Source organism: Chlorocebus sabaeus, chromosome 15, assembly GCF_047675955.1.
Source record: "Chlorocebus sabaeus isolate Y175 chromosome 15, mChlSab1.0.hap1, whole genome shotgun sequence".
Taxonomy (NCBI): Eukaryota; Metazoa; Chordata; class Mammalia; order Primates; family Cercopithecidae; genus Chlorocebus; species Chlorocebus sabaeus.
This window is the reverse complement of record NC_132918.1, coordinates 47,236,870-47,255,427: the sequence shown is the minus strand read 5'-3', so window position 1 is coordinate 47,255,427 and position 18,558 is coordinate 47,236,870. Positions and strand designations below refer to the sequence as shown.

The 18,558-nt window shown below is 41.8% G+C and overlaps 1 protein-coding gene across 1 annotated transcript in view; it reads right to left on the bottom strand.

Moving 5' to 3' along the window:
• SLC9A9 (solute carrier family 9 member A9) overlaps positions 1-18,558 on the bottom strand; it is a 592,312-nt gene that overhangs the window by 538,025 nt on the left and 35,729 nt on the right. Inside the window, exons 3-4 of the mRNA XM_008008833.3 lie at positions 3,066-3,143; positions 1,257-1,333 (exon numbers count right to left, since the gene is read on the bottom strand). Of these exons, the coding sequence (XP_008007024.1) occupies positions 1,257-1,333; positions 3,066-3,143 (155 nt within the window). The remainder of the gene's footprint in view (positions 1-1,256; positions 1,334-3,065; positions 3,144-18,558) is intronic.

Genomic DNA, 18,558 nt, shown 5'->3' with positions numbered 1-18,558 from the left:
CTTCAGAATGAGAGGCTGTAGTTACATAGATCTCTTAGGCCCCTGCAAAGTTTAGAAATGTGACTATTTAGCTATTGCATACTCACAGAACAGAAAAGCCCTCCTAGAACATGCTTTAAGAAGGGTCAAGTACCCTGTGTCTCTCAGGTCACTCACAGTTTAAAGACCACTTGTGTCCAGACTTAATGGGGATCCCTAATCTATACACTTGCAAACCTCCCTTTTCAGGTGCTAAAATCTTTAATTTTCTCGCTGTCTTAAACCATTGTGAATATTTTTATATAACATAGCCTGACTTGTTCTAGTCTCCACTCAACAGAAATTTAGCAGTGCATGCAACACAAAATCCCTCTGCTTACAGGCACAAGTAAAGACACCGCCTGACACCTGGTTGGTCTTCAACTGACACACACTAGAAACTCCCTAAGAGAAGGGGTGGAGGCATGAACTGTGTGTATTTTTAGCATCAGTTTCTTGTGTTGGGTTATAACAGCTGTAGACAGTAAAAATCAAGGGTAGAGTTGACTGTATCAGAAAATTGAAGACATCTGCATCATCACAGGCATAGTATCTGGACTTTTTTTTTTTTTTCTGCAGTGGAGCTTTAATGTATTGGATGGGATTATCAGAGGTTGGATTGCCTTCACCATTTGGGACCACATTTTGCTTTATGATGAGCTGCAAGCCAGAGTGTATAAAGTGTGACTTAGGGCTCAGTAGCATAATCAAGAAAATACAATGAAAAAGAGTCTGCATTCTACAGGGTGTTAACTGAAAAGCTATCCCAGTATTAAGCAACTCTGTTGATATTTGCACACATCTGTTTCAGACTGCTGTCTTGTAAACTTTCTTTTAGAAAGAAAACCCTTGGCATATAGTTACTGCAATCCTGCCAAATACAGGTAAGATCCCTCAACAGAAAACAAAAAAGAATGCAGTGAACATATCAGCATTATTCAAACTAAAAGAAGAATGCAATGCACTTCACATAATTCAAGGCAAGTGATCCACATTCCCTAAGTCAGAAGTCCAGAATTCACAGAGAAAATCCAGCAATCCTCTAGTTTGCTTTGAAGCCTTGTGTTTGTCAGAAGCCTCGGAATTAATCCAGAAAAAAATGTACAAATATGTGATATACTAAAAAAAAAAAAAAAAGACAATTTTCCCAGCAAGCAAGAATCCCAGAAGTGTTAGATCCCTTACACAGTTCACAGACCCCACAGCCACCTGCAACTTGAGCTCCGAATCTCACTTACCCTATGACGATGCAGGAGATGGCAGTTCCCAAGAAGGCATATGTTAAAATAGATCCTAAGTTTTGAAAAAAGTGTCTCTGGGGAGAAAAAAAAATACTTAATAGAGTACATCAGAAGTTTTTCTTAGTACAATAGAAAATAAAAATAAATGTATGCAGTTCACAGATCCCTCACTGTTTAGGCAAGTTTTGGTTTTGGAGCCTCATTCCTGGCCTTATTGTGCTAATAGGGACTTAACTGATTTTCATTGCAAAGGACTGGGGGGAAAGGCAAGAAACAGCAAAAAAAAAAACCACTGGAAGATGAGTAGGTAGGGATGAGAGAGGCAATTCCCAGAACTGGCTGGACCTGACAGGGAAGGAAGGAATTGGGCAATGTCTATGCCAGAATCGGGGCAATAATGGAAGACGCAGTTTTCATGAAGTTTCGTTGTAAATGCAATTCCTTTAGCATTAAAACAAACAAACACACAAACAAAACTATTCTAAGAGTTTTAAGTTATCTTTGATTTTACTGGATCTCTGACTTCTCTTATGTCTTCTAAATGTGATGAAAATAAACTTTAAAAATCTACAACAGTCTGCTCATGCCTGTAATTACAGCAATTTGGGAGGCTGAAGGAAGGAAGATCATTTGAGTACAGGAGGTCAAAGCTGCTTTGAGCCATAATTGTGCCTGGGCAAAGGACGGAGACCGTGTCTCCAAAACAAAACAAAACAAATCAAATCAAATCCCCCAACTTACAGCAATTCACTTTATTTTAACGAGTGAGCCACAAAATGATGCTTAGTATTGGGACTGGCAATGAGGAAGGGTGACCTGAACAAATCCAGCCTTCTACATTTTTTCAACTGCTTGCTTAGGGAAAACTCCATTCCAAGTTTTTGAGTGGGATCTGAGGAGCCAGACTGAGAGCAAGAGGGAGCCTGGAGTACACACAAGAAAATCAGGTCTGTAGTGAACAAGCTGCCTGGTTGCTGAAAATGACTGGGCAAGGGGAGGAAAGCCCCAGGAATCTCCTAGAGTGGGAACTGAGCAGCAGAAGAGCAGTCACATTACCTCTGCCTCTCAAAAACCATGTAGGCTGGAGCCTCACTCTGTGGCTCAGGGGATGCCAGTACTTAAACTATTATGAGAATTACTAATGTACAAAATGTGCATAGTCAGGCTGTGCCCAAGTATTGTTAGACAAGTGCATAGAAACTGCAAAACTGGACTTTCCTCTCTAGGAGCATCAACAGTAATCTTGAGTTTTCACTTGAAAGGATAAACCCAATGTTAATTAATAACCAAAGTCTTTGGTTACAATCATCCCCAGAATAATGTTGTCCAATAGAAATATAATGCAAGCCACATACATAAAAATTTTTAAATTTTCTAGTAGCTACATTAAAATGTTTTTAAAAGATGAAATATGTTTTGATAATGTTTTGTTTAATCCAATCTATCCAAAATACTAACATTTCTACATGAAATCAATATAAAACATTATGGAAATATCTACATTCTTTTAATAAATACAAAGTCTTTAAAATCCAGTGTGTATTTTACACTTAAAGAACATCTCGATTCAGACGAGTTGCATTTCAAGAGCTAAATAGTTACATGGCACTAATGGCCTGTATTCAACAGAGTAGGTTTAGAAGAAGTCTAGAATTCTAAGCGTGTCAGGTTTGAATCTGCATCGCAAATCTAAGATAATGATACTCTGAGCAAATAGAGAAGTCCATAAAAATAACAGGTTCTCATTAGTGCTGGTAAAATTCTCTACTTAATGACAAAAGAAGAAAATGATCACTATATATTTACCTTCTTTAGACTATATCCTGCATGAAATATAATTGGTGGCAGTAAAACGTTGAAGAAGATTTCTGGATCAAATGTCATCTGCCAGAAAGGAAAAAAAGGATAGTTAGAATGATGTGCTTTTGGGTCATTAAAAAAATATGTTTCAAAAAACAGTTATAATTACTTTTGCTAAGCCTGTATGAGGCATATTAACTATTAACTTGGCAGAGATGAAGGTAGGAAAAAATGCAAATTTGGAAATTCATATAGTATAACTGTAGCTTCTAAATGTAAAATCTACATACTTCCACACTATAGCTAACAACAACAACTCAGTGAAATCTCTTTGGGAAAAATGTCTTATTGTGATTAATTATCCATTTTTCATATTTTACATTTATATATGTACACACACATATATATATGTGTGTATATATATGTGTGTATATATGTGTGTGTACATATATATGTAGGCTTCTGATAAGGATTTATTTAAAGTTTTATTTAAAGTTTTCCCCAAATAAAACATTTTTGGAAATTGGGTCTTCGCTTTCCCTATTTTGTCCCATTCCAAAATTTAAAACATTTTCCAGACTCCATGGAAGAACACACTTGAACTTGAAGATGGATTTTTCTAGTATTTGTTTATTGAGTTTTACTTAAATGTTAAAATAAACTTGGCCACAAAGCAAGTATGACTTGGTATGAAGTACAGTGAAATTGTCAGGCCTCTGAGCGCAAGTTAAGCCATCATATCGCCTGTGATCTGCACGTGTATGTCCAGATGGCCTGAAGCAAGTGAAGAATCACAAAAGAAGTGAAATGGTCTGTTCCTGCCTTAACTGATGACATTACCTTGTGAAATTCCTTATCCTGGCTCATCCTGGCTCAAAAGCTCCCTGACTGAGCACCTGGTGCCCCCTGCCCCTACCCACCAGAGAACAACTTTGACTGTAATTTTCCACTACCTACCCAAATCCTATAAAACGGCCCCATCCCTGTCTCCCTTTGCTGAGTCTCTTTTCAGACTCAGCTCGCCTGCACCCAGGTGAAATAAACGGCCTTGTTGCTCACACAAAGCCTGTTTGGTGGTCTCTTCACAAGGACGCACGTGAAATTTGGTGCTGTGATTCAGACTGGGGGACCTCCCTTGGGATATCAATCCCCTGTCCTCCTGCTCTTTGCTCTATGAGAAAGGTCCACCTGCGACCTCTGGTCCTCAGACCAACCAGTCCAAGGAACATCTCACCAATTTTAAACGGGGTAAGCAGCCTTTCTTTACTCTCTTCTCCAACATCTCTCACTATCTCTCAACCTCTTTCTCCTTTCAATCTTGGCACCACACTTCAATCTCTCCCTTCTCTTAATTTCAGTTCTTTTCCTTTTCTGGTAGAGACAAAGGAGACACATTTTATGCATGGACCCAAAACTCTGGTGCCGGTCACGGACTCGGGAAGACAGTCTTCCCGTGGGGTTTAATCACTGTGGGGATGCCTGCTTGATTATTCACCCACATTCCATTGGTGTCCAATCACTGCAGGGATGCCTGCCTTGGTCATTCACCCACACTGCCTTAGTGGCAAGTCAATTGCGGGGACACCTGCTTTGGCTGCTCACCCACATAGCAGCCCAGTGCTCTTCCCCACCCCCTTCTCCGTGTCTCTACCCTTCTCTTTAGACTTGCCTCTTTCACTATAGGCAACCCTCCACCCTCCATTCTTCCTTCTTCTCCCTTAGCCTGTGTTCTCAAGAACTTAAAACTTCTTCAACTCTTGCCTGACCTAAAATCTAAGCATCTTATTTTCTTCTGCAACACCGCTTGACCCCAATACAAACTCGACAGTGGTTCCAAGCAGCCAGAAAATGGTACTTTCAATTTTTCCATCCTACAAGATCTAGATAATTCTTGTCATAAAATGGGCAAATGGTCTGTGGTGCTTGATGTCCAGGCATTCTTTTACACATTGGTCCCTCCCTAGTCTCTGTTCCCAATGCAACTCATCCCAAATCTTGCTCCTTTCCCTCCTACCTGTCCCCTCAGTCCCAACCCCAAGTGTTGCTGAGTCTTTCCAATCTTCCTTTTCTACAGACTCATCTGACCTCTCCCCTCCTCCCCAGGCTGCTCCTCGCCAGGCGGAGCCAGGTCCCAATTCTTCCTCAGCCTCCGCTTCTCCACCCTATAATCCTTTTATCACCTCCCCTTCTCACACCTGCTCCGGCTTACAGTTTCATTCTGCCACTAGCCCTCTACCACCTGCCCAGCAATTTCCTCTTAAAAAGGTGACTGGAGTTAAAGGCATAGTCAAGGTTAATGCTCCTTTTTCTTGATCTGACCTCTCCCAAATCAGTTAGCATTTAGGCTCTTTTTCATCAAATATAAAAACCCAGCCCAGTCCATGGCCTGTTTGGCAACAACTCTTAGACACTTTACTGCCCTAGACCTACAGGGGCCAGAAGGCCGTCTTATTCTCAATATGCATTTTATTACCCAGTCCTCTCCCAGCATTAAATAAAGCTCAAAAAAATAAATTCCGGCCCTGAAACCCCACAACAGGGCTTAATTAACCTCGCTTTCAAGGTGTACAATAGTAGAGTAAAGGCAGCCAAGTAGCAGTGTATTTCTGAGTTTGCAATTCCTTACCTCCACTGTGAGACAAACCCCAGCCACATCTGCAGCACACGAGAACTCCAAATGCCTTAACCGCAGCTGCCAGAGGTTCCTCCAGAACCTCCTCCCCCAGGAGCTTGCTACAAGTGCCAGAAATCTGGCTACTGGGCCAAGGAATGCCAGCAGCCTGGGATTCCTCCTAAGCTGTGTCCCATCTGTGTGGGACCGCACTGGAAATTGGACTGTTCAACTCCCAGAGCCCCTGGAGCTCTGGCCCAAGGCTCTCTGGCTGACTCCTTCCCAGATCTTCTTGGCTCAGCGGCTGAAGATTGACGCTGCCCAATCACCTCGGAAGCCCCCTAGACCGTCATGGATGCCGAGCTTTGGGTAACTCTCACAGTGGAGGGTAAGTTTGTCCCCTTCTTAATCAATATGGAGGCTACCCACTCCACATTACCTTCTTTTCAAGGGCCTGTTTCCTTTGCCTCCGTAACTGTTGTGGGTATTGACAGCCAGGCTTCTAAACCTCTTAAAACTCCCCAACTCTGGTGCCAACTTAGACGATACTCTTTTAAGCACTCCTTTTTAGTTATCCCCATCTGCCCAGCTCCCTTATTAGGTCGAGACATCTTAACTAAATTATCTGCTTCCCTGACTACTCCTGGACTACAGCCACACCTCATTGTTGCCTTTTCCCCAGTTCAAAGCCTCCTTCGCATGCTCTGCTTGTAACTCCTCACCTTAATCCACAGGTATGGAACACCTCTACTCCCTCCTTGGTGATCAGTTATGCACCCCTTATCATCCCATTAAAACCTAATCACCCTTACCCTGCTCAACACCAATATCCCATCCCACAGCATGCTTTAAAAGGAGTAAACCTGTCATCACTCGCCTGTTACAGCATGGCCTTTTAAAGCTTAAAAAATCTCCTTACAATTTCCCCATTTTACCTGTCCTAAAAGCAGACAAGTTTTACAAGTTAGTTCAGGATCTGCACCTTATCAACCAAATTATTTTACTTATCTACCCTGTGGTGACAAACCCATATACTCTTTTGTCCTCAATACCTTCCTCCATAAGTCACTATTCCACTCTTGATCTTAAAGATGTTTTTTCACTATTCCCCTGCACCCCTCGTCCCAGCCTCTCTTTGCTTTTACCTGGACTGACCCTGACACTCATCAGTTCCAGCAGCTTACCTGGGCTGTGCTGCCGCACGGCCTCAGGGATAGCCCTCATTACTTCAGCCAAGCTCTTTCTCATGATTTACTTTCTTTCCACTCCTCTGCTTCTCACCTTATTCAATATATTGATGACCTTCTACTTTGTAGCCCCTCCTTTGAATCTTCCCAATGAGACACCCTCCTGCTCCTTCAACATTTATTCTCCAAAGGATATCAGATCAGGTATCCCCCCCGAAAGCTCAAATTTCTTCTCCATCTTTTACCTACCTTGGCGTAATTCTTCATAAAAACACATGTGTTCTCACTGCCGATCGTGTCTGACTGATCTCTCAAACCCCAACCCCTACAAAACAATGACTCCTTTCCTTCTTAGGTATGGTTGGATACTTTTGCCTTTCAATACCTGGTTTTGCCATCCTAACAAAACCATTATATAAACTCACAAAAGGAAACCTAGCTGACCCCATAGATCCTAAATCCTTTCCCCACTCCTTTTTCCATTCCTTGAAGACAGCTTTAGAGACTGCTCCCACACTAGCTCTCCCTAACTCATCCCAACCCTTTTCATTACACACAGCCAAAGTGAAGGACTGTGCAGCCAGAATTCTTACACAACGACCGGGACTGAGCCCTGAATCGTTTTTGTCCAAACAATTTGACCTTCCTGTTTTAGGTTGGCCATTATGTCTCCATACAGCGGCTGCCACCGCCCTAATATTTTTAGAGGCCCTCAAAAATCACAAACTATGCTCAACTCACTCTCTACAGCTCTCATAACTTCCAAAATCTATTTTCTTCCTCACACCTGACACATATACTTTCTGCTCATTGGCTTCTTCAGCTATACTCACTCTTTGTTGAGTCTCCCACAATTACCATTGTTCCTGGCCTGGACTTCAATCCGGCCTCCCACATTATTCTGGATACCATGCCTGACCCCCATGACTGTATCTGTCTGATCCACCTGACATTCACCCCATTTCTCCATGTTTCCTTCTTTCTTGTTCCTCATCCTGATCACATTTGACTTATTGATGCAGCTCCACCAGGCGTCATCACCACTCGCCAGCAAAGGCAGGCTATGCTATAGTATCTTCCACATCTATCATTGAGGCTACCGCTCTCCCCCTCACCACTAATCTCAGCAAGCCAAACTCATTGCCTTAACTTGGGCCCTCACTCTTGCAGAGGGACTATGCATCAATATTTATACTGACTCTAAATATGCCTTCCATATCCTGTACCACCATGTTGTTATATATGTTGAAAGAGGTTTCCTCACTACACAAGGGTCCTCCATCATTAATGCCTTTTTAATAAAAACTCTTCTCGAGGCTGCTTTACTTCCAAAAGAAGCTGGAGTCATTCACTGCAAAGGCCATCAAAAAGGCATCAGATCCCATTGCTCTAGGCAACGCTTATGCTGATAAGGTTGCTAAAGATGCAGCTAGCATTCCAACTTCTGTCCCTCACGGCCAGTTCTTCTCCTTCTCATCAGTCACTCCCACCTACATCCCCACTGAAACTTCCACCTATCAGTCTCTTCCCACACAAGACAAATGGTTCTTGGACCAAGGAAAGTATCTCCTTCTAGCCTCACAGGCCCATTCTATTCTGTCGTCACTTCATAACCTCTTCCATGTAGCTTACAAGCCGCTAGCCCACCTCTTAGAACCTCTCATTTCCTTTCCATTGTGGAAATCTATCCTCAGGGAAATCACTTCTCAGTGTTCCATCTACTACCTCTCAGGGATTGTTCAGGACCCCTCCCTTCCCTACACATCAAGCTTGGGGATTTGCCCCTGTCCAAGACTGGCAAATTGACTTTGCTCACATGCCCTGAGTCAGGAAACTAAAATACCTCTTAGTCTGGGTGGATACTTTCACTGGATGGGTAGAGGCCTTTCCCACAGGGTCTGAGAAGGCCACCGTAGTCATTTCTTCCCTTCTGTCAGGCGTAATTCCTCGGTTTGGCCTTCCCACCTCTATATAGTCCAATAATGGACCGGCCTTTACTAGTCAAATCACCCAAGCAGTTTCTCAGGCTCTTGGTATTCAGTGGAACCTTTATATCCCTTAGCGTCCTCAATCTTCAGGAAAGGTAGAACGGACTAATGGTCTTTTAAAGACATATCTCACCAAGCTCAGCCTCCAACTTAAAAAGGACTGGACAGTACTTTTACCTCTTGCCCTCTTCAGAATTAGAGCCTGTCCTTCAGATGCTACAGGGTACAGTCCATTTGAACTTTTATATGGACACACTTTCTTGCTCGGCCCCAACCTCATCCCAGACACCAGCCCTCTAGGCAACTATCTTCCAGTCCCTCAGCAGGCTAGACAGGAAATTCACCAGGCTGCTAATCTTCTCTTGCCTAATCCAGATTCCCAGCCATATGAAGACAGCCTAGCTGGATGATCAGTTCTTGTTAAGAATCTGACCCCTCAAACTCTACAACCTCAATGGACTGGACCCTACTTAGTCATCTATAGTACCCCAACTGCCGTCTGCCTGCAGGATCCTCCCCGCTGGGTTCACCATTCCAGAATAAAACTGTATCCGTCAGCCAGCCAGTCTAATCTCTCCTCTTCCTCCTGAAAGTCGCAAGTACTCTCACCTACTTCCCTTAAACTCACTCGCATTTCTGAAGAACAGTAATAACCCTTATGAGCCTAATACATCCCTTTATTCTGTTAGATCTGTTCTTCCTTACCCTACTTTTTGCAACAGGGCTTTACGTAGTCACCCCTACTACTTGGACTGAGCCCCAAAAACTAGTCATCTCTACTATCTTCTGTCTAGTCATACTCCTATTCACCCTTCTCAACTACTCATAAATGCCCTACTATTGCTTATACTGCTGGTTTACACTATTTTTCCCAGCCATCACAGCTGTTATCTCCTGGTGCTGTCCCCAAACCACCTCTCGTAACTCCCTCTTAGAGTGGACAGATGATCTTTGCTGGCAGGGCACCCTCCAATACTTTCACCCTGATGAAATTCTATTATTTACTTTTATACTTACTCTTGTTCTCATTCCCATCCTTATGCCACCCTCTACATCTCCCCAGCTATCTTCACCACACTATCAACCTTACCCACTCTCTCCTAGCCATTTCTAATCCCTCCTTAGTGAACAATTGCTGGCTTTGCATTTCCCTTTCTTCCAGCGCCTACACAGCTGTCCCTGCCTTACATACAGACTGGGCAACATCTCCTGTCTCACTACACCTCCGAGCTTCCTTTAACAGCCCTCACCTTTACCCTCCTGAAGAACTCATTTACTTTCTAGACAGGTCCAGCAAGACCTCCCCAGACATTTCACATCAGCAAGCTGCCGCCCTCCTCCAAACTTACTTAAAAAGCTTTTCTCCTTATATCAACTCTACTCCCCCCATATTTGGACCCCTCACAACACAAACTACTATTCCTGTGGCCATTCCTTTATGTACCTCTTGGCAAAGGCCCACTGGAATTCCCCTGGGTAATGTTTCACCTTCTCGATGTTCCTTCACTCTTCATCTCCAAAGCCCAACTACACACATCACTGAAACAATTGGAGCCTTCCAGCTTCGTATTACAGATAAGCCTTCTATCAATACTGGCAAAATTAAAAACATTAGCAGTAAGTATTGCTTAGGAAGACACCCTGTATTTCACTCTGTCCTTGGGTACCTGCCCCTTGAATGTTAGACTCTCCTCCCAGGCCCTCTTCTTGTTTACTTATACCCAGCCCCGTAAATAACAGTGAAAGGTTGCTCGTAGATACTCAACGTTTTCTTATACAACCATGAAAACTGAACCTCCCCCTGTACGCAGTTACCCCATCAGTCCCCATTACAACCTCTGACGACTGCCACCCTAGCTGGATCCCTAGGAGTCTGGGTCCAAGACACCCTTTCAGCACTCCTCATCTTTTTACTTTGCATTTCCAGTTTTGCCTTGCACAAGGTCTCTTCTTCCTCTGTGGATCCTCTACCTACATGTGTCTACCTGCTGCTAATTGGACAGGCACAGGCACATTAGTTTTCCTTACTCCCAAAATTCAGTTTGCAGATGGAACTGAAGAGCTCCCTGTTCCCCTCATGACACCAACATGACAAAAAAGTTATTCCAGTAATTCCCTTGCTTGTCGGTTTAGGACTTTCTGCCTCCACTACTGCTCTCAATACTGGAATAGCAGGCATTTCAACCTCTGTCACGACCTTCTGTAGCCTGTCTAATGACTTCTCTGCTAGCATCACAGACATATCACAAACTATCAGTCCTCCAGGCCCAAGTTGACTCTTTAGCTGCAGTTGTCCTTCAAAACCACCAAAGCCTTGACTTAGTCACTGCTAAAAGGGAGGACTCTGTAAGTTTTTAAATGCAGAGTGTTGTTTTTACCTAAATCAATCTGGCCTGGTATATGACAACATAAAAAAACTCAAGGACAGAGCCCAAAAACTCACCAACCAAGCAAATAATTATGCTGAATCCCCTTGGGCACTCTCAAATTGGATGTCCTGGGTCCTCCCAATTCTTAGTCCTTTAATACCTATTTTTCTCTTTCTTTTATTAGGACCTTGTATCTTCCCTTTAGTTTCTCAATTCATCCAAAACCATATCCAGGCCATCATCAATCATTGTATACGACAATTGCTCCTGCTAACAAACCCACAATATCACCCCTTGCCACAAAATCCTCCTTCAATTTGACCTTTCCTCCTCTAGGTTCCCATGCTGCCCCTAATCCTGCTCCAAGCAGCCCTGAGAAACATCACTCCATGCCACCCCCCCAAAAAATTTTTACTGTCCCAACACTTCAATACTGTTTTATGTTATTTTTCCTATTAATATAAGAAGGCAGGACTGTCAGGCCTCTGAGCCCAAGCTAAGCCATCATATCCCCTGTGACCTGCACGTATATACATCCAGATGGCCCCAAGTAAGGGAAGAATCACAAAAGAAGTGAAAATGGCTGGTTCCTGCCTTAACTGATGATATTCCACCACAAAAGAAGTGAAAATGGTCTGTTCCTGCCTTAACTGATGACATTACCTTGTGACATTCCTTATCCTGGCTCAAAAGCTCCCCCACTGAGCACCTTGTGTCTTCTGCCCCTAACTGCCAGAGAACAACCCCCTTTGACTGTAATTTTCCACTACCTACCCAAATCCTATAAAACGGCCCCATCCCTATCTCCCTTTGCTGACTCTCTTTTCGGACTCAGCCCGCCTGCACCCAGGTGATTAAAAAGCTTTATTGAGCACACAAAGCCTGTTTGGTGGTCTCTTCACAGGGACGCGAGTGAAAGAAATGATGTGGAAATTCATGAATCTAATATCTATCTGCTCTTTGCTGGGAAATCTGAAAATAAAAACTCACTTGATCTCTAAAACTTCCCTGGACTTATTCTCTTATTTCCCTACTTCTCTTTATCCTTTATTCTTTTCCCTCCTTCTTCCCACATCCTCTACCCCCCGCCCCCCACCCGCACACACAGGCATTCATTATTTTACCACTAAGGGCTTCTCACCATTAGACTCCTCATCAAAATCAAATGTATGGGTTTCACAACTCTAATTCACAATTTTCTTCCCCTTTTAAGCCTGAATTCTTACTCATCTCTCAATCTGCTTCTCAAAAGTTACTTCCCTGTGATATCTGCCTGATTTGCCATTCCAAAGCAGCCAGTCTCTGTTCTGTGCTTTTTCAGCACTTTGGCCCCTCTTTTGTGGCATCTGTGTTTCATCGCATATTTTGATGATTATTGGTTTGTATTTGACTGTTTCTCCATTAAACTGGGATCGTATCAAGGATCACAGTGATGCCTTAGTCTGCATTGCCTTCTCCTCTGCCAGTGCCTAGCACAATGCTCAGTATATATTTGCTCAACTGGAAAAAAAAAAAAAACTTATTTTTGAGAGTCAAATGTATTAAAATAGAATGCATTATACCCACATCACAGGTAAGGATTTTTAAATTAAAAATTTTAAAAAGCCAAAGGACAAATTTTGCATATTTTCACTCATTTCTGTAGCTAAAAGTTGAAACAATTGAAGTCATGGAGACAAAGAGTAAGTAGAATGACGGTTACCAGAGGCTGGGAAGGGTATTATGGGGTGGGGGGCAAGTGGGGATTATGAATGGGTACAAAACATAGTTATATAGAACGAATAATATCTAGTATTTGAGAGCACAACAAGGTACTTACAGTCAACAATAACTTACTGTACATTTAAAAATAACTAAAAAGTATGATTGGAATGTGTATAGCACAAATAAATAATAAATGCTTGAGGAGATGGATACCTTCACTACTGAAAATTTTAAAAGCCTCTCTTGGCTTCGTGTTTTACCCTGGGCCTGGTTGGGTATTGTCAGAGCCTCCCTTCACCCTTCCTCATACTGGCTCTCTGAGGAAGTGAAATTTGAACTGAGATCCAAAGGCAGAAAAGTGACAAAAACAGGAGATGAGTGGAGGAAAGAGGATCCCAGCCAGAGCATAACACACACAGAGATCTGAGGTAGAAAACAGTTTTGTGTAGGCCGGGCACAGTGGCTCTTGCCTGTAATCCCAGCACTTTGGGAGGCTAAGGAGTGTGGATCAGTTGAGGTCACAAGTTCAAGACCAGCCTGGCCAACATGGTGAAACCCCGTCTCTACTAAAAATACAAAAATTAGCCAGGCGTGGTGGCTCATGCCTGTGATCCCAGCTACTTGAGAGGCTGAGGCAGGATAATCGCTTGATCCCATGGGGAGGTGGAGGTTGCAGTGAGCCAAGATGGCGCCACTGCACTCCAGTCTGGGCAACAGAATGAGACTCTGTCTTTAAAAAAAAAGAAAAATAAAAGAAAATAGCTGCTGTGTTCAGAAACCCAAAGGCCAGAGGGGCTGGATGGAGTGGGCAAAGGCCACAACATGGGGCGATGGGGCTGAAGAAGAACAAGGTGGAACTGGGCAGCACTGGGAGTTGGTCCCAAATGGAGAAGGTGCCGGTAGAGGGCTGGGCGGGGATGAGAAAACACCTCGGTGCTTTAAGAAAGTCACTTGGGTGGCTGCTGCAGAATCACAGTGAGAGAGGATGGTGGCCTGGAGTTGGGGAAAGAAGGCAGTACCCAAGTATATTGGGGAGGCAGAATGAGCAGTCAACAAGTTAGGTGTTGGAGATAACAGGAAAGGGAGAAATGACTTGTAGGTTTTTTGCTTAGGTAGTAAGAAAGCCTAAAGGTGAAATGCCTGCTAAATCGTAGCTGCTCATTAAACGGTTTCCTTTCACTAGCACATATTCCACATGTCTAGAAAAATTATATTACTTACATTATGAATCAGACATGATTAAACTCCAGCCATTTCTTTTGTTATACTGGCTCATTCAGAAACCTGAGTAAAAAAACTTTGGACTGCAACAATCAACTCAGAAGCTGAAAATGATGATCTCTGCTCATCATATATTTAAAACCAATGTATTACATTAATTTCTTTCCAGAAAATCAATCTAATTCTACTAGGTTTTGTATTTTATAATTGATTCTGGGCTCTTAGTACATTTGACTTTCGGTGTACAAAGCTTGTAATTATCTTTCAAAGAGAAGCACCAATGTTTTGATTCTGTTTTTACCTCATGGACCTCTGGCTTTTAATATATGAAAACTGAGGCACTAAAGAGAAAAACAAATCATTTTATTTCATGATCTAGGTTCCTTCTGTTATATAAATTACTTGGAGTAGTGTCTAAGGGCATGGACACTCAGAGCCAAGCTTCCTGGGTTCAAATCCTAAGCTCCTTGACTTGGACAGCTATTTAACCTCTCTGTCCTTCAGTTTTCTCATCTTTACAATAGACATAATAGTGTGGTACCTAATTCTAAGATGTTATAAGAATTAAATGAATTAATATTTGTAAAGCCTTCAAAGCATTGCCTGACATCTAGTAAGCACATTTTATTTATTACAAAAGAAAATAAAATATTTGAATGAATAGGTTCAAATTATAGCATTTGAAGAAACTGCCCTATTGGCAGAAACTCCTAAAGGTTACACAACTGTGCAAAATTTGAGGAAAGATCTTAATTTTTCATCTAAGTTCATTCCCTTTCTCAGAGTATCAGGAACACCATTATTGATCTATTTTTATGAGGATTCTTTGAGAATCTATCAATGCATATTTGAAAGTTTTTAGCATAGAGATGTATTTCTGAATGCTTGAGGGATGAAGCAGTGCAGCTGTGATCATCTGGAAGAGAGAAACACAGTGGCACAACCTCCTGGACAGAAAATCCCTTGCCTCAGCAGTTTCTCTGCAAAAATCGGGTTAATCACTCAACCAGAACATTTCAATAATGAGAATGCCCCATTCCCTGCATGCAGGTTAACTAATATGCTATTGAATTATATTTTCTGGAGCAGCCAGATGAAACTGGCAGGCTGAGAATGGCATGCAGCATGCGCGGATTTATTTGTGTATACAAAACAGATTTGTGTTCTTTTCAGACTTGCTGTAAGCTTAGGAACTGCTAAATCAGAGTTCTGGGAGTAAGTCCAAACCTAGACAATTTCTCAGAAATGGCTGGATCTGCTGCTGTACTAACCTCCAGATGGGAATTCCACATGTCATTCTCTCCAGACTTTGTGTTCAAATCATGGCCTTGGAGGTGGGGCTGTTTTTAAGGCCCAAACAGTTAAACAGAAATTATTGTAACATCAGGAGAAAAAATCCAAGGAAGGGATGGGTGAGAAGAGCAGAAAGCTAATAATATTCCAGCTTAAGCCTTTCATAAGTCTAAGATACAAATCTTATGGACAAGCACTGCCTACTAGAACTTTTTGTGATGGTGGAAATGTTCTTTCCTTGTACTATACAATATGGTGGCCACTAGCCACATGAGCTGTTGAGCACTTGAACAATAGCTAGTGCAACCGATGGACTGAATTTCTAATTTTAACACTGGTGGCTAGTGGCAATTGGAGAATACATTTACTAGAATTTAAAATTTACATCATTTCCTTTTTAGAAGTTCTGTCATACTACACAAGGTGTGACTAATTTGGAGCAACAGACGTCCAACTCCGAGATGGAAACATTATGTATGTCTTATGAAAGCAGTGAGATTTTTAAATATTAAAATTCAATTCTTAAAGATAATATAGGAGAGAGAAAAATAATATGTTCACGAGGATGCAGCATATTTTAAACATTATGCCATACGTGCACCAGTATTTGGCTAGCAATGACCCAGACACATATTTACAGAGATAATCAACTTGAACATTTCCCAGAGTAGAAAGGATATGTACCAAGTTAATTTCCAAGTTCATCAGAAGGTTATAGATACAAAATTCTTTTTGGGTCTGAGTATTAAGGAATCCATTGACTCAAGATGACTTATCTGGGAAGAAATATCAGTGTTCCACTGAACTACTAAATAAATAATCAGTAAAACAACCATCCTAGTGAGAGATTGTGATTTATATAGTATATTCCTTCCAAAGAAGTCTTTTAAAAACATTGTTTCATCAATTCTGACAACATTCTCAAGTGGTAGCTGGCAAATGCAATTATCCCCATTTTCCAGAGACAGAATAAATTAATGGCTTACCCAGTGTCAATCAATAAGACAGGACTATCACTGGGAATTGGATATATATGCATGGACAAACAAAATGTGTGCTTTCCAAGGAAACATGAGGCTAACATAACAATTTTAAGCAAGATTTAGGAGTGTTTAAGAGAAGCTGGAACTGAGAAGTAGGCTTTTGCTATTTTTCAATTGCTGATTTTTTTTTTTTTTTGGAAAAGTAAAAGTGGTTAACAATAACGTGTTAGTCATCTTCAATGCTTTATTCATTAAAAATTTAAATCCTCTTTTTGCTGCAAAGCACTTAAAGATATATTATAGAGAGACTGACTCCATGAAGGTTATAGTCCAAGGAAGGAAAGACACTGTGTAATTGCATCTTAGGCCCTGGGATAAGCCGTAATTCAGAGTTTTCTATGACAGGGACACCATTCTGGGCTTGCTGATCCCCAGGAAACTTTGATGTTGAAGCAGCATATGAGTTGGATTTTGAAAAACGGGTAAGAGTCTATTTGTGGGGCACTGACACGCAGAACCATGCTCTCCTGCCTGCCCCGGGGGCAGTGGGCCAGAGTTCCCCAAACCACAGAGAACACCCGTAGCTTCCTGGGGTTTCAGTTACAGTTGGTAGCAAGGAATTTAAAATATTAAAATAAATGCAGATATATGAAAAAGTGAAACTAAAAATCTGTATCCATTTTTAATACAAATAGAAGACTTCAAAGGAAACATCTTGGCTCAGGCAGCTTTGGGTCACACCTGGGGACAGCTCAAGTATGCGCATTTCTTTTCCTCTGCCTTAAGTTATGCTTTGGTTTGGAAGAACCAGAGTGAGAGAAAAAAGAAAACTCTCAGAATACCTTATGAAAATACACCGCCTACTAATTAGATGACCTTGGTCTATTTACTTAACCTCTCTGAGCCTCAGTTTCCTTATTTGTACTATGGGCATGAAAATGCTTACTTGCTAGAGTTGCTTCTGAGAATTATATGTAATAATGAATTTAAAGGGTTCTGCTTGGTACCCAGCCCTATTTTTCAAGAAGTGTTCACTGGCCCAGCGCAGTGGCTAACACCTGTAATCCCAGCACTTTGGGAGATCGTGGGTGGATCATTTGAGGCCAGGAGTTCCAGACCAGCCTGGCCAACATGGCAAAAAACAATCTCCACTAAAAAAAAAAAAAACCAAAAAAATTAGCCGGGCATGGTGGCACATGCCTGTAATCCCAGCTACTCTGGAGTCTAAGGCACAGGAATCTCATGAACCCAGGAGGCAGAGGTTATAGCGAGCCAGGATTGCATCATTGCACTCCAGGTTGGGTGACAGAGAGAGATCTTGTCTCAAAAAAAAAAAGAAATAATAATTAAAAAAAGAAGTGTTCACGAGATCTGAATCTAAATGAAATAAAATATCGAAGCAATGGCTTGAGAATATGAGGCACAAGGAACACTTGGGGAACAGAAATAGACAACACTGGGTTCCTAAGGAATAGAGGGGAAGGGAAAGTCCAACAGGAGGATACAACCAAGATTGTGGGCCTCTCTCAGATCCACTGGATTTAAACTATATTTACTCAAACTTGTTGACAAAATATTTTACATAAGCAGAATTAAATAATAAAATGGCTATTAGGAATAAAATTTGTATTACTCCTAAGAAGGGTAATTTGGTAATAGCTATCAAAATAGTTGATACCATTTGATTCAGTAACACCTCACCTGAGAATTTATCCTGCAGATATGCTTGCGCATGTGTGGAATAATACAATTACAAGAGTATTTATTGCAGATGAAATAATGGAAAACACAAAGCATTGAGGATGACTGGACCATGGACTAGTTAAATAAATTATGATATAATTCATCAAATGCACCTGTTAGAAAAGCTGAGGAAACTGCTTGCCTATGAAATAATGTGACTGTGCTCTAAAATGTATGATCAAGTCAAAAGAGCAAAGTGCAGAATGGCATGTCTGGCATGTGTTACAGAAATCTCTATGACCTCACGACATCCATTTCCTTTTTGTCCTGGTCAGACATGTAGACTACATTTCCTTGCAGTCAGGTGGGACCATATGACTGACTTCAGGTCAACTGAATATGGATGGAAATAATATTTATCACTTCCTAGTCCCTAAAATCCCCCAGATTTTCCATGCTT